Below are 16,647 nucleotides of genomic sequence, written 5' to 3'. Positions count from 1 at the left end.
TGAAGAAGAAATTAGCAACTCTGTGAAGTAGTAACATTTGATCAGAGGAAGCGAAAGTTGCAAAAAACAAAAGGTAGTATCACATAGTTTAACTTAAAATTTTTTTTGCTTATTTTTGAGAAGGCGAGACAGAATCCAAAGCAGGCTCCAGACTCTAAGCTGTCAGCACAGAGCCCAACGTAGGGCTCGAACTCACAAATCGTGATATCATGACCTGAGCCAAAGTCACAAGCTTAACTGACTGAGCCACCTGGGTGCCCCTCACATAGTTTAACTTTAGCAAGGCTTGATAAGGTACATAATACTATGAATCCTTTGAATTTTTAAGAAACTTTTTGAGGGCTCTTTGGGGTAGGAAGACTTCTTGTGCAAGTGTGAAGAGTAAGTGAGGATTGAGGAGTAGAAACTTAAGCTTAATTGCAAGGACAGATCAGAAGAATGGAAGTAGATACAGAAGGAAATGAGTGTAAAAGTTGGGAGGTGATGTGGGGGAAAAGGGTGAAAGAATTGGCCCTTTTTACATGCTGAGTGGGAAAAAAAAAAGATACAAGGAGAAACAAGAGAGTAGGGGTTCTTAATGGGGTAAGTCTCCAACAAGGCAGAAGGAAATTAAATCCAAAGCTTAGGATCAAAAATAATTACCTTGGATTTAAAGAGGGTTACATCCTTCACCAAACTGTAACAGAATCAGATAAGATTAAGATGTGAAGCGAGAGAGTTGGACAGAAAGTAGAGGCATCTAACTTCCTCAGAAAGTAGGGAAGCAAGATTGTCTGTTCAGCCTAATGGATGAGAGAGTTAGACTGGCAAAGTTGAAATTTTTGGAAATAGAGAAGGCTATCTGAAGATATGCTGGAGGATTGTGGGTTATCTCTGAAGGATTTGAGAGACTGAAGACCATAGATCTTTAATCTCCACGAGATTTTCTTTACTAATTTTTGAACCCAGATAATAACATAATGATAAAAATATTTTCATATTAGCGTACTAGTGTGGAGAATCATGGGTAGTGCAAGGGTGAGACACTCATGAAGTTCCTTGTAACCCACTGAAACAGAGGGAAATGGTAGTGATTAAGCTACAGCCAGAGGCCTCAATCATAAATAAAGTGATTTTGATCATATTTTGGTGCATGTTCCTCATGGCATTTTATATGGGAGCACAGCTAGATGTCTTCAGATTATTAAAAAAGGACTCTATAGATTTCACCTTTGGTCTCATCTATAAGGTATAGAGTCTGTTGTGCAAGAAACTTAAATTAGTGCATTCATCACAAAGCAATTTATTATTACCCTTCTACACTTTGGACTCTCTGGATATTTGCAGATTAGTATTTAGATGAATTTTAGATGGTTGCAAATCTATAAAGTAATACTTCGTACTAAAACTTAAACCAGCTTAAAATCCGTATATGTGTCAATTTTAGGATTTTTGATTGTTTAGCTTATATCATCTTCCCAGATATCAAGGGTTATAATCTGTACTTTCTATATTTTATGTGCTTTTCTTTTCTTTTGAGATATCACCCAATCATTTCTACTTTTCTGGCTTACTTACTGGTTGCTCTAGTTACCAAAGGAAATAATTTCTTGAGAATGAATACATTAATATGTGTCAGAAGCATAATTTGATAAATTTAGAAATAAGTAAATCATGCTTTTTCCAAAGAAAATTCTCCAAAACTTATGTAAACTTTTTATTAAAATTCAAATGTGAATTTATCTATTTGGAAAAGATCATATAAGATATGAGATTAGTATAAGAGATAACATAAACCTACAATTTCAAAAATAAATAGTAAAACAAACTGCATTTTATACATTTTGTTGTACATATTTCTATCCCAATTTAAAAAAAAAAAAACCTAAGTTGTATTTATAATTTTCTTATTTTTATGGTGGAAATGTCTTTTCATTTATTGACTGTCACTTAACTCTTACCAGTTTTGACCTCAAAATTATTCAGTCTATCCATTTGACTCCCTTTTTGTGTGTGTATATGTATGCCGTATATATAAACTGTTATTCTATCTTAAATAGAAAATATTAGCCATGTTTAATGTCCTATTTCAGGAAGACAGAAGAGTATAAAGGAAAATATAACAAAACACTTGTGTACACATCTCTTAGTTTAAAAAAATAAAACATTGGGCACCCAGGTGGCTCAGTTGGTTAAGCATCTGACTTCAGCTTCTTTTGTGAGGTCGAGCCCCGCATTGAGCTCTGCACCCTCAGTGCAGAGCCTGCCTGGGATTCTCTCTACTCCTCCCCCACTTGTTGATGCACATGCTCTCTCTTTCAAAATAAATAAACTTTAAAAATAAATAAATAAGCAAGTAAATAAAACATTACAGAAACAGTTGAATGTCCCTGTGTATGTTTCCCTAGTCCCATCCCCTTCCCTCCCTTGTCAGAGGGAGCCACTGTCCTGAATTAGGTTATTGTTATTACTTTAAATTCTATATTTTATTTAGTTTTATAATTATTAAAATTATCTTATGTATATATTTTAATATATGCATGGATCATTAAATAGTATGTACTGTTTGGGGCATGTTTTTAAGTTTTCTGTAGTTGCTCTGTGTGTGCATATCTGTTATCTTTATGTATTTGTGCTATGTTACATGTGTCTTATTTTTTTGGTTCAACATTGTAGTTTTGAGATTTATCCTTATTAATACATGTAGTTGTATTTTTCATTAGAATTCTTGTGTAATATATTTGGTATGAAAAGTGGATATTAGGTTTTTTCCCCCTTTTTCATTCTTGACAAATTATGCTGCAGTATATATTCTTACAGTTGTATTTTTATAAATATGTGCCAGAGTTTCTGTAGGGTAAAACTTAGTAATGACAATACATGATCGTGTGGTATGTACACCTTCATCTTTAGTAGATATTACCAAACTACCATCCAAACTAGTTGGAAGGAACTAGCAGGTTCTAGTTTACTCCCCCGTGGCAGTATACAAGTTCCTGTTACCCTACATGTTCTCCACAACTTAATATTGTTGACACATGTGCACATGCTTGTGTTCACCAGCTTCATGATATGGTTCAGAACAATATGGTATGGTGTTAGTTTCTTTTTTTTTCCATTGCTGATGAAATTGAGTATCTTCTCATATGTATAGAGGCCATTATGACTTTCTCTTCTGTGAGTTGCTTTTTTTTTCCTTTTTCTGTTAAAAGAATTTTTTTTATTTACTAACTTAAAGGACTTTTTCACGTATTTGTAATCCTTGGTCGGTTATGTGGAGTATAAGTATCTTCCCCAGTCTGTATGTTATCTCTTTACTTAATGGTGTCTTTGTTGTTGAATGGTAGCTTTTCATTTTAACCTTGGCAAGTTTATCAGTCTTTTTTTGCTTTTTGTCTTAACTCTTCTATATTCTAAGGTAATGAGGATTTTCTCCTATCTTTTTTTTTTTAATTATACTTTTACTTTCACATTTACATTTTTAATCCAACTATAACTTATTTTTGTACAGTTAGTTCTGTTGTAACACGGCATGTGTTCCTAAAAATCACTGTGTAATATGCAAAATCATGCAATGAAAAACACAGCATATGGGAAAAATGGGTCTGGGACACAGCACTCATAAAATTTTTGTCAGTGACACATTAAAAAACATAATAGGTGCGCCTGGGTGGCTCAGTTGGTTGAGAGTCCGACTTCAGCTTAGGTTATGATCTCACGGTTTGTGGGTTCAAGCCCCATGTTAGACTCTGTGCTGACAGCTCAGAGCCTGGAGCCTGCTTTGGATTCTGTGTCTCCCCCACTCTCTGCCCATTCCCTGCTCATGCTCTGTCTCTCAATAATAAATAAACGTTAAAGTTAAAAAAATATATATAATAAAAGTGATAGCACAGTTTTACATATGTTAAATTGTTAAGAAATATAGAACTACCATAATAAATATGACATTTTTCTTTTGAAAATGATGAAGTTGACTTGCGGAAGTAGGATTTAAAGGGTTGCAGCTTGTGAGTTATTGTGGAGAGTTGGAAGGAAAGTTTTCTGAAACCTGCCAAGAAGTTGTGGGATTTTTTGTTTTTGTTTTTTAATTTTATTTATTTAAGTAATCTCTACACCCAACATGGGGCTAGAACTTACGACCCTGAGATCAAGAGTCACATATTCTTCCAATTGAGCCAGCCAGGCGCCCCTGGAATCTGCCAAGAAGTTTTAACAGCAGATGTGGCAAATGTGACTCATAACACACATGAAGGTTTGAAGTGTGTGTGCTTTGTGCATTCCTAAGCCGTTCAGTGCAGCTGAGTAGTTTTCTACATCACCTTGTGTGTGTTTCAGTGTTAGGACTATGGTAAAGCAGTCTAGGCATTTATGGGGCAGAATTGAAGAAGCTTCCTATTAGGGTTTCTAGGCATCTTACCTGCCTTACCCTAGTCCCAGCCCTGCTTGTGTATTAAAGTAGTGCTTTAACATATACTGAAATTTGTGCTATTGTCCTCAAATATATTAATCATGTTTAGTATATAAATACATTTAACATTTTCAAGTTTTCAAAACAAACATTAGAGTAGAACAGACTGCATATGTGAGGTAAAGCTCCAATTTTTTTCCCCACACATTTAACCGGATCTTTCCCCACTATTCATAATCATGTTTTGGCATATATCATAGTTCCACATACACATGAGTCCAATTCTTGTTTCTTTGTGCTGTTTTCATTGGTGTCTTTGCTTCTCTCTATGCCATGATCACATTTTTTACCCACAGATCTGGCACTAACTTTGTAACCTTGGGCAAGTTATTTCTGTGTGCCTATGAAATTATAATAGTACCTACATTATTGGGTAGTTAAAGGAATAAATGAACGAATATATTAAAGTGCTTAGAAATATGCACCTGGCCCAAGAATAAAGCTCAAATGTTAATTATTTTGTTATTAAAATAATTTCTTTAACTTAATAAAGAGTCTTGATAACTAGTAGGCTGATATTGCCATCTTGTTTTTCCTAATCTAAACTGAGAGGAAATGGGAAAGGCTTATGGAAGGATTCCCTGAGAAAGTGACATGTAGAGTATCTGAAAGATGATAGGAACTAAATAGATGTTGGGAGCAATAGGAGAATATTCTAGGCAGATGGAGCTGTAAGGCAAAAAATGGAGTATCTAGCAACTGAAAGAAAGTTCTTGTAGTTAGATCTCAGCACAAAGAAAATTAGTACCAGTTGAGACTAGATAGGTAGGCAGGAGTAGATAGATCAGGCAAGCCCTAGTAGGCAATGTTAAGGATTTTAGACTTCATCTTAAAATCAAAGTTATAACAGTTTATAAAGATTATTATTTCATGACTTTTATTCTTTTTTAGCGGTGTAAGAATAAAAGTCATGAAAAAATCAATCTTTACAAATGGTTCTAGCTATTCAAAAAAAAAAAAAAATCCTCAGAAACTGAAATTGGTCCATCTGGATCCTAATAGTACACCAAGGATTAAGAGTGCTGTTGAGAAAGGCACCTGGGTGGCTCAGTCAGTTAAGCATCCAACTTCAGCTCAGGTCATGATCTCAAGACTGGTGAGTTAGAGCCCCATGTCGGGCTCTGTGCTGACAACTCAGAGCCTGGAGCCTGCTTCAAATTCTGTGTCTCTTCCTCTCTCTGCCCCTCCCCTGCTCATGCTCTTCTTCTCTCTCTCAAAAATAAATAAACATTAAAAAATTAAAAAAAAAAGAAAGAAAAATGAGTGCTGTTGAGAATGTCTAAGTCCTGTCTTTGTTCACTTATTTGTAATCGTTGAGAGGTACTGATTCTGTTGTAGGCTTTAATCAGTTCACATTGAGGAGTCTTAAATTTTGGCAGATACGCAGATTAGGGGTTAAGTTTGTATAGTATAACACATCTATGTATATGTCTTGAAATATTTTTTTTTTAGTTGTCAACTTCATCTAATACTATTATCTTTCTTGAGTATACTTGAGAAGTCTACATACTTTTTTTAAATTTTGAACTATTTATTTTTTTCAATTTATTTAAATCCAAGTTAACATATAGTGTAATAATGGTTTCAGGAACAGAATTTAGTGATTCATCATTTACATTTAATACCCCGTGCTCATCCCAATAAGTGCCCTCCTTTTTTTTTAAATTAATTAATTTTTTAATTTACATCCAAGTGAGTTAGCATATAGTACAACAGTGATTTCAGGAGTAGATTCCTTAATGCCCCTTATTGGCCCATCCCCCCTCCCACAACCCCTCCAGCAACCCTCTGTTGTTTATATTTAAGAGGCTCTTACGTTTTGTCCTCCTCCCTGTTTTTATATTATTTTTGCTTCCCTTCCCTTATGTTCATCTGTTTTGTCTCTTAAAGTCCTCATATGAGTGAAGTCATATGATATTTGTCTTTCTCTGACTAATTTCACTCAGCATAATACCCTCCAGTTCCATCCACATAGTTGCAGATGGCAAGATTTCATTCTTTTTGATTGCCAAGTAATACTCAATTGTATGTGTGTATACAAGAAAGTATGTATGTGTGTGTGTATATATATATACACACACACACACACACACACACACACACACACGCACATCTTCTTTATCCACTCATCCATCGATGGACATTTGTGCTCTTTCCATACTTTGGCTATTGTCAGTAGCACTGCTATGAACATTGGGGTACATGTGCCCCTTTGAAACAGCACACCTGTATCCCTTGGATAAATACCCGGTAGTGCAATTGCTGGGTTGTAGTGTTCTTCTATTTTTAATTTTTTGAGGAACCTTCTTACTCTTTTCCAGAGTGGAGAAGTCTACATATTATTTCTATAATAGATGTTCCTGTTTTTTCCTACATTTCCTTCATCTTTCATTACCACAAAATTCCACAAATAAGATATAGGTAGCCTATAATAGAAATATGGTGGACTTTTTAATTGAAAGTAGTGTTGAAAGCAGATAAATATCCATCAAATGGGAGAGTATCCTCTTACAGTAGTAGTATTATACAGAAAGTAGTCACTTCATGATCTGAGAGTTGAACTAGAAATATTATGGCAAAAGATGAGATGAATACTACCCAGTACAAACTTACACTATAACAGTAAAGGATTTATTAAATACTTTGGCAGATAAAATGCCATCTTTTAGAAGTATCTTTTAAATATAAGTAGAATTTGGTAGTATTTCCCAAGTAGTTTTAATGTAAGTTTTATAAATCGCTTGTTATTTATAGTATTACTGTTAATCTATAAATTCAGTGTGATTCCAATCAAAATCTTAATCATAGTTTTTGTGGAACTTGGTAAACTGACTCTAAAATTCATGTGGAGGAGCAAATGGCCAAGGATAGTTTAGGCAATTTGCAAAATCAACAAGCTGAGGGAACTTGCCCTAAAAAAATAAAGATTAAGATTAAAGTAATAAAGATAATATGAAATTGGCACAGTGATTAAAAAAAAAATAGATGAAACAGAGGAAAGGCCATTTAGTGTGACATTAATTTGCAAAGAAAGCAAATGAAACATCTGAATGATTTTATTTAGATATAGGAGACACTCTAAAAGATGTTTAGTGAATGAGGTACAATTAAGTATAATTTTCTTTATTATTTAACATGTAAAGTTATTGCTAATCTATTTATTTTAGAGACAGGGTTTTCTTAGGACTTAGTCTCTGAACTTTTTCTCCACATAAGTCTCAAGTTCTGCAGTTTGAGGACTTTCTGTTACATAGTTCTGACTATAGGTTTGGGGTACTAGTGTATAGATAATTCTACAAAACCCATTTTTAGGGAATTAAACTGCTGATGAATATTTTCTAGGAATTTGCTTCAGATATTTTCAGATATAACTGTAGGATTTCATTCCTATACTTAGTGCTGCATGTGGTAAGCACAGATACATAATAATGATGGTCTCCAAATAAACTTGGCTACCTGTGTTAGTACACATGTGGGCTTTAAACATCTTGTTGACCTTTACTCCTGATTTTGTTTGTGATTAAACCTAGTTAAGTGTGGGGAAAATATTTCTGGTAAAGAATTTAAAATAATTATGAGTCCATGGCAAAGCGGTATTTCATTATAGATATAAAATAATCAGAATTAATTTGTAAACTTTTTTACGTTTATGATTTTTTTTATATTTTCTTTGCTAGAACACCATTATTTGACTTCTTCTGTCACTGGCCATCTGATGAGAAGCCAATTCTAGATATTTGAAAATAAGATGAATACAGTTTCAATAAAGTAAAGCTTATAGTGCTTGGGTACCACACTTTTGAAACCACCAAAAAAGAAAAAAGAAAAACAATTCTGCTTGCCCCAGCAGATTTTACTACTGTATGAAAAACAGATGGAGACAGTATTATTGTTATTAACTTTGTTAGTGAAGAAACTAATTGTTTTTATAGTTTTAAAAAAGGTGTTATTATAGTTATTATAATCGATCTTGCAAACTTTTAATAATCCATTTTCCTTATCCCCATAGAGTAAAATATATAAAATTAACATACTGTGTTTGTAAGTTTTTTGCAGAAGAACCATTTTCATGTTGTTTACCATGTTATATTTTAAAGTTTGTTTTGATTGATTCTTAAGATTACCATTTGAATTGGTTCAATTGTCAGATATTTTATTGAATAGTTACTGCATTTTTTAAGAGGTACTGTTAAGGATTTTTTTTAACATGTATGTCAATACTTGTCCTCAAATAGTAGATATTTATAGAACAGTAGAAATAACACTTTACACAAATGAAATATTCTTTTTCCAGATACTGAGTCACGTTACAGTTATTCTCAATAATCCTTTGAAGTAGGCATATACTGTAGTATAAAATGAAGTATCAAAAATAGCTTCTTTGCTATTCCTATAGTTCCTTTACTGATTTCTTTTCTTTTTTAGGTACCTAGTCGATAGTCGCTGGTTCAAACAGTGGAAAAAATATGTTGGCTTTGACAGCTGGGACAAATACCAGATGGGAGATCAAAATGTATATCCTGGACCCATTGATAACTCTGGACTTCTCAAAGGTCATTATTTCTTTTCTTCAGTTAGGTTGTAAATGTGTTCATTTGAATATGTTATAGTAAATGTACGTAATATGGAAAATGTTAATGTAAATAGATATATTAGAAATTTCTTTGGGACTCAGTTGGTTAAGCTCAGCTCAGGTCATGATCTCGCAGTTCATGAGTTCGAGCCCCGTGTCAAGCTTTGTGCTGACAGCTCAGAGCCTGGAGCCTGCTTCAGATTCATTCTCTCTCTCTCTCTCTCTCTCTCTCTCTCTCTCTCTCTCCCTCTCCCTCTCCCCCTCTCCCTCTCCCTCTCCCTCTCCCTCTCCCTCTCCCTCTCCCTCTCTCCCTCCTCTCCCCTGCTCATGCTCTGTCTCTCAAAAAAATGAATAAATGTTAAAAAAAAAATTTCTTTGTATAATAGATTTGACCTAATGAACTCAGATTATTCTATCATAATTAGTTATTACTGTGTATTATGACAGATTGTTTTCATTTATTATGTAAGAAATGTTTATTATTCACATCTTTAAATGAAGAATGTAAGTTAGAAAGCACTATCTTAAAGCACTATAGTGCTACATTATTCCTAATGGACACATGATTCTTTATTTAGTTGGGGAGCGCTGATAAATGTTTACATTCTTGGATTTTTGCATCAATCTTCTCCAACCCTTGCTACTTACCAGTTTTCTGTACCTCTCATTACATTTAAAGGGTATAAAACACAAGTACCAGAGCTTCCATTTCTGGCCAAGATGGAGTAACAGGGACTAGATTTACTCTTCCACCTGAGCAAACTAAAACCTTGACAAAATATATAAATCAGTGGTTCTCAAAACATTGGATACCAGGCAGCAAAGAACAGTGATCCTTGAGATATAGGAAACAAATGTGGTAAGCCCTATGATTGCCTCAGCTTACTGCATTGATACAAGTTTTCAAAACAAGGCACAAAAGAGGAAACCCATGTAGAGCCTGGCACTCCCCCCAGTTGAGGAAAGAGTTTGGGATTCAGGGAGACCCAGGCCACCAGAGTTTTCAGTTTAGAGTACCAGATAGGAATGACCAGCAAAAAGAGACAGAGACCTAGAGATATACAGAGTCTCTCTCATATCTCCAACTGAGTGTTGATTAGCTCATGTATGTGAAGGGGGTACCCAAGGCCAAGGAAAGAAGCGCCCAAAAGAATTAGAGGGAACAATCATTGGGGCTCATATAGGACCAAGAATAAAGTGTTCATAACAGAGTGGAAAGCCTTATAATTCATGGAGTATACTGCGAACGGTTTTGCCACTGTAATAGGGCAAAATTAATCGTCCTGTCCTTTTATCCTGAAAGCATCAAACTTTGTATCTTAGAACAAAATGCAAGAGTACTTAGAGAAATTCAGAAATATTCAGCATCCAACAGGATAAAATTTATAATGTCTTGGATCTAACAATATATTACCTGGTAGGCAAAGAAGCAGGAAAATATGCATAATGAGGAGAAATATCAATGTTTAAAAAAGTTTTTAAGTAGAAAAAATTAACAAATGGAACATACAAAACAAATTAGCAACGTGGTAGATTCAAACTCTTCTCTATGAATAATCACATTAAATGTAAATACCCCTAATTAGAGGTAGAGATTGGATAAGAAATAAGACCTAACTGTGTACTGTCTATAAGAAACCCCTCTTTTGATATAAAGATACAAATGGATTAAAAGAATTGAAAAAGTATGGCATGTTATGGTAAGCAGAATTCTAAGACTGACTCCCAGTGACTGCTCTCTCTCTTATATAATCATCTCCCCTTTGAGTATGGGTAGAGCATGTGAATTAGGATGAGATACCATTCCCAGGATTATTTATGTTGTATGGCAAAAGGGAGATTATCCCACCAGGTTTAATCTAACAACAAGTGCTCTTTAAAAGCAGAGACTTTTCTCTGGCTGGTAGAAGTCAGAGATTCAAAGCATGAGAATTACTCAGTACATCATTGCTGGTTAAAAATGGAAGGGGCCATGTGAGAAGGAAGGCAGGGGATCCTTTAGGAACAGAGAGAGACCCTGGCTCACAGCCAGCAAAGAAACAGACCACCTCAGTCCTGGCATCATGAAGAACTGAATACTGCCAACAGTCTGAATGGGCTTGGAAGCAAATTCTTCCCCAGAGTCTCTAGTTAGGAGATCAGCCCATCTGACGTCTTGATTTCTGCCTTATGAGACCCTAAATAGAGAAGTCTGTTGAGCCCCCTGAACTTGTAACTCACAGAACTATGAGATAGTAAATGGGTTATGGTTTTCAGCCGCTGCATTAGTTTGTTATACAGCATATAGAAAAGTAATACCTGTGCTAACACTAATCCAAAGAAAGCTGGAGTGACTGTATTAATATATAATACATAAATAATATATCAGTAAAGAAAATGAGACTCTCAAATCAGTGACAGTTTTTAAGAAACTAAAAAAGAACAGATTAAACTTAGAAGAAAGAAAGCAATTTCAGAACAGAAATTAGAGAATAGAAAAATAAAGAAAAAAATGAACCAAAAATCGGTTCTTCTCAAAACAAATATAAGATGATATGTCAATTATAAAAAAGGAAAAATAAACTCGTTCTTTGTGAAATAATAAAATGGGTCCATATCTAGTTTCTGACTAGCATCTGAGTCTTAATTTCATCTTAGGTCATGGTCTCACAGTTCGTGAAATTGAGAGATTGAGCCCTGTGTCAGACTCTGCTGACAGCAGGAGCCTGCTTAGGATTCTCTGTCTCCCTCTCTCACTGCCCCTCTCCTACTCTTATGTATACACATGCACACTGTATCTCTCTCAAAGTAAACAAACATAAAAAAAAAACAGAGAAAAAAGAAAAGGCACAATTGCCAATATCAGAACACGAGAGGTAACACCAGTTCGGAATCAACAACTATTAAAAGGGCAATAAAGAATTATTACGAACTTTATGTCATTAAATTCAACAAACCAGATGAAAAAAAGTGAAACTGCCAAAGCTCATTCCAAAAGAATAGATTGCCTGAATAGCCCTGTATCAATTACAGAAAATGAATTTGTAGCTTAAAATTTTTCACAGAAAAACCCATCAGATCCAAATGGTGCCACTGGTGAATTCCACCACATATTTATATATACCTGTTTTACAAAACTCTTCCAAAATTGGAAGCTAATACTTTCCAACTCATGCTATGAAACCATCATTACCCTGATACCAAAATCTTACAGACATCCAAAGAAAACTCTTGTCTACGTATGTTGTCTAAACAGAAGTTTAGTAAATAAAGTCCAACAATGAAATGGGTATGTATGTGTAAGATATATATATACACACACACATATATACATATATATATATTTTTTATATATATATATGTATCATATAGAAAAATATATTTAAAAGATAATACATCAGGGCTCCAGGGTGGCTCAGTTGGTTAAACGTCCAACTTCAGCTCAGTTCATGATCTCACTTTGTGAGTTCAAGCCCCACATTGGGCTCTGTGCTGACAGCTCAGAGCCTGGAGCCTGCTTCAGATTGTGTCTCTCTCTCTCACTCAAAAATAAATAAACATTAAAAAAAATTAAAGATAATATGTAAGATAAAAGAATAAAATGAAGGAAGTGTCCTCAGCCTCATAAAGGGCTTCTACAAAAAATCTACAGGTAACATGAAAAAAGCAAGAGTGTCCATTTAGGTCTAGAGCTGACCTTAGAGGTTCCACCCAGTGCAGTAAGGCAAGAAAAAGAGGTAAAAAGCATACAGATTGTACAGGAAGAAGTAATAAATCTGTTTTTATTCACAGGTAACTATGCCTAGTTGTCCAGAAAATTTGATTGAATCTACAAAAAACAAAGTTTCTAAGGAGTAATAAATGAGATTGGTTTATAGGATATAAGACGATTATTTAAAAACCCAATTGTATCTTTTTAATTTTTATTTTATTTTAGACAGCAAGAGAGGCAGAGGGGGAGAGAGAGAAAATATCATGCTCAGCATGGAGCCTCACACGGGCCGATCCCATAACCTTGGATCATGACCTGAGCTGAAATCTAGAGTCAGACATATCCTTACCAACACATTGTCCTTTTATTAAAGCCGTCCTGCTGGGTGTGAAGTGATACCTCATTGTGATTTTGATTTGTATTTCTCTAGTGAGTAATGATGTTAAGTATCTTATCTGTGCTGTCTATGTATCTCTTTTGGAGAAATGTTAGTTAGTTCAGATCCTGTTCTTATTTTTTAATTGGGCTTTTTATTTTTCTGTTTTAAGTGTTATTTATATATTCTGGATACTAGCCCCTTATCAGATATATGATCTCCAAAAATTGTCTCCCAATCTGTAAATTGTCTTTTACTTTCTTGTGTCTTTGAAGCACACTAGTTTTTAATTTTGATTAAATCCAATTTATATTTTTTTCTTGTTGTGGTTTTGGTGTCAGAATGCATTCCCTAATCCAGGGTCATAAAAGATTTACACCTATGTTGTCTTCTAAGAATTTTATAGTTTTAGCTGTTACATTTATGACTTTGATCAATTTTAAGTTAATATTCGTATACGGTGTGAGACAAGGATCAATTGAACAGATTAGAGAATCCAAAAGTAGATGCACACATATGTGGTCAATTGATTTTTTTTTTTTTTAAATTTTTTTTTTTTTCAACGTTTATTTATTTTTGGGACAGAGAGAGACAGAGCATGAACGGGGGAGGGGCAGAGAGAGAGGGAGACACAGAATCGGAAACAGGCTCCAGGCTCTGAGCCATCAGCCCAGAGCCCGACGCAGGGCTCGAACCCACGGACCGCGAGATCGTGACCTGGCTGAAGTCGGACGCTTAACCAACTGCGCCACCCAGGTGCCCCATGTGGTCAATTGATTTTAAACAAAGATGTAAGAGGATTTCAGTAAAGAGAGGATAGTCTTTAAACATACTGCTTGAGCTTTAGGTATCTGTTCGCAAAAAAAAAAAAAAAAAAAAAAAAAAAAACAAGAAACTGAACTTGGATCCATACCTGGCATTATATACAAAATAAAACAGATCATATAAATTGTAAAAAATAGAAAATCTTTGTGACATTGTGTTAGGCAGATTTCTTAAATGTGATACGAAAAGCAAACTGATAAAAGAAAAAAACCTGTGCTCAGTAATAAAATCTTCTTCAAATGATAAATGTTAAGAATGAAAAAACAAACCACAGTGTGGGAGAAGTATTTGCAGATCACCTAACTGATAAAAGACTTGTATGCAGAATAAAGAATTCTTGAAACTATATTAATACAGCAAAACTAGTGGAAAACAGGCAAAAGATTTGAACAGATGATTCACAAAAGAAAATGGAGTTTTCAAAAACTGCATAATTGCATAGATTATCAGCATCATTAGTCATTAGAGAAATGAGGTTTCAAATGTGTATGTGTATGTTTGTTTGATACGTGTATCAAAATGATTAAAATTTAAAAGAATGATACCCAAGTGTTGACAAGGATGTGAAATAAGTGGAGCTTCTATACACTATTTTTGGAAATAGGAAATTTCTTAAAAACCTAAACCCATGTTTACCGTAGAAACCAGTCATTCCACTCCTACATATTTACCCAAAAGAAATGAGAATATATATCCATATGAAAACTTATACACAGATGTGCATAGCAATGTTATTTGTAATAGAGAAAATTGGAAACAACCTCAAATGCCCATCAATAGCTAACTGGATAAACAAATTATAGTATATCCATATAATGAAATCCTACTCAACAATTAAAAGGAATGAAGTGTAGGGATGCCTGGGTGGTTCAGTTGGTTAAGCGTCCAACTCTGGGTTTTGGCGCAGGTCATGATCTCACAGTTTCATGAGTTTGAGCCCCATGTCAGGCTCTGTGCTGGCAGTGAAGTATTAATATGTAGAAACATAGATGGCTCTTAAGATAATTACACAGTGTAAAGAAAGCCAAACAAAAACACTATATATAATTTTTACATGAGATTCTAGAAAATGCCTGTAGTAACAAAAGACAGTTTTCATATAAAACTACAAAGTGCACATTAGTCTATAGTTGCAAAATATGGATAAACAGGTAAGTGATTTTTGGGGGACAGGACAGTAGACTTAGATTAACAGAAAGTAGAGATTACAAAGGACTCTTAGGAATCCTTTAATGGGGAGGAATCTATCCATCATTTTGGTCATGGTGGTGGTTTCACATTTGTATTGATCTGTCAAAATTGACCAAATAGTTCACCTTAAATATGTGCAATTTATTGTGTATCAATTATGAGTCAGTAATTGCAGAAGTAACAAATACTGTCCACTACATGTAAAGTTACTATTTGATTCTGGTACATAGTAAAATCATTTACTCAAACTCTTGAATTATTGTGGAAAACAGCTTATAAGTCTTAATTTTTAAACTTTTCTTTCTTTTCCTAAGTTTTCTGGAGGGCAATCTGTCAATAGTAGAAAGAAAATGGATGTTTAAGTAAACCAATCTATTTGAGTCCAATTTGTACAGTCTTCTGTATGTGTAACCTTTGGCGAGTTAATCAGTACTGGAATCTGTTTACTCATTAATTTGGAGATATCTACCTCATGATACTGTTTTGAAAAGTCACCTAACAGTGTTTTCTATAGTAACACCTTTCATAGTACCTGCAGTTTTCTGTATGTATGATCTTGGGAAAGTTACTGAGTTTCCCTGAAAATATTTTCTAATCTAAAATGGAGATACCTATCTTACAGGATTGCTTTGAGAACTGAGATAACATGGTTGTCTCCTGTAGTATGTCTCATAGGATATGATGCATAGAGGTGTTTACAATGTGTAAGTCTCTTTCACCTTCAGCAGGTTCTGAAAATATGTTCCAAATGATCAGTTTCCATAAAGAATTTAGAATTACAACTAAGGTTTTAAAAATTAATGCTTAGTTTGCATCTGCGATTGAAGTTTGTATTATAGAACTTAGAGTTTTACCATTTCTTCTCTACATGAAAGTTTTCTCAAAGTTCAGTGTGATTCTCTGACCATAGATTGATGCTAGATGGAATAAATAACTTTCTTTTAATCTTTTCAGAATTTTTCCTGCTTCTTGTTTTATATTGTAATGTCTAATTAAGAATATGTGTTCTCACTGAGATACTACTAACAACAATTTTGCTTTCCATGTTTGTTAGTTTAAGACTGGCTCAGATTGAGAAAATCTTTATGTTGTGTGTAATTCAATGAACTATATGTGTTTGTTTCTGCACTTTGAAAATTCAGGTAACAGGACCAGATAATAAAAAATGAGTCTAAGATTAGAACTGTCATACAGGTGTAACTCATGCTCTTGCTTCTAGATATCTGGTCTGCCCTGCAGTAAGTTTTTAATTTAACCAGAATTTTGAAAATGATTATAGAATTAGAACCACATCAGAACAACTACCTCTACTTTAGATTTTGGGAGGAACGTACATCATGGGCCTTCTGGAGTAATGATTTGGTTTTCAAGGTGCCCTTTTTTGATTTCCATCATGGTTCCCAGCCCGTATGCTTTGGAGTCATTGTAAAAGGTTATTGATTTGCTTCTGAATTTCCTTCATCACCTAATGCTAGAATGATCACTTTTACTACGTGAGGAATATCTGCTACTTGAAATATTGGGGAAACACTTTTCTTTCAGAT

At 34.3% G+C, this 16,647-nt stretch overlaps 1 protein-coding gene across 2 annotated transcripts in view; it reads left to right on the top strand.

Annotated features, from left to right (window-relative positions):
- Positions 1-16,647, top strand: part of USP15 (ubiquitin specific peptidase 15) — a 119,369-nt gene that overhangs the window by 13,310 nt on the left and 89,412 nt on the right. For both annotated transcript variants that reach the window (XM_025926765.2, XM_025926764.2), the window contains exon 2: positions 8,873-9,000. In XM_025926765.2, coding sequence (XP_025782550.1) covers positions 8,873-9,000 — 128 coding nt within the window. The remainder of the gene's footprint in view (positions 1-8,872; positions 9,001-16,647) is intronic.

Source organism: Puma concolor, chromosome B4, assembly GCF_028749965.1.
Source record: "Puma concolor isolate L17-30 chromosome B4, mPumCon1.1.hap2, whole genome shotgun sequence".
NCBI classification, from domain to species: domain Eukaryota; kingdom Metazoa; phylum Chordata; class Mammalia; order Carnivora; family Felidae; genus Puma; species Puma concolor.
The sequence above is the reverse complement of the archived record's forward strand: the minus strand, read 5'-3'. Positions and strand labels throughout refer to the sequence as shown.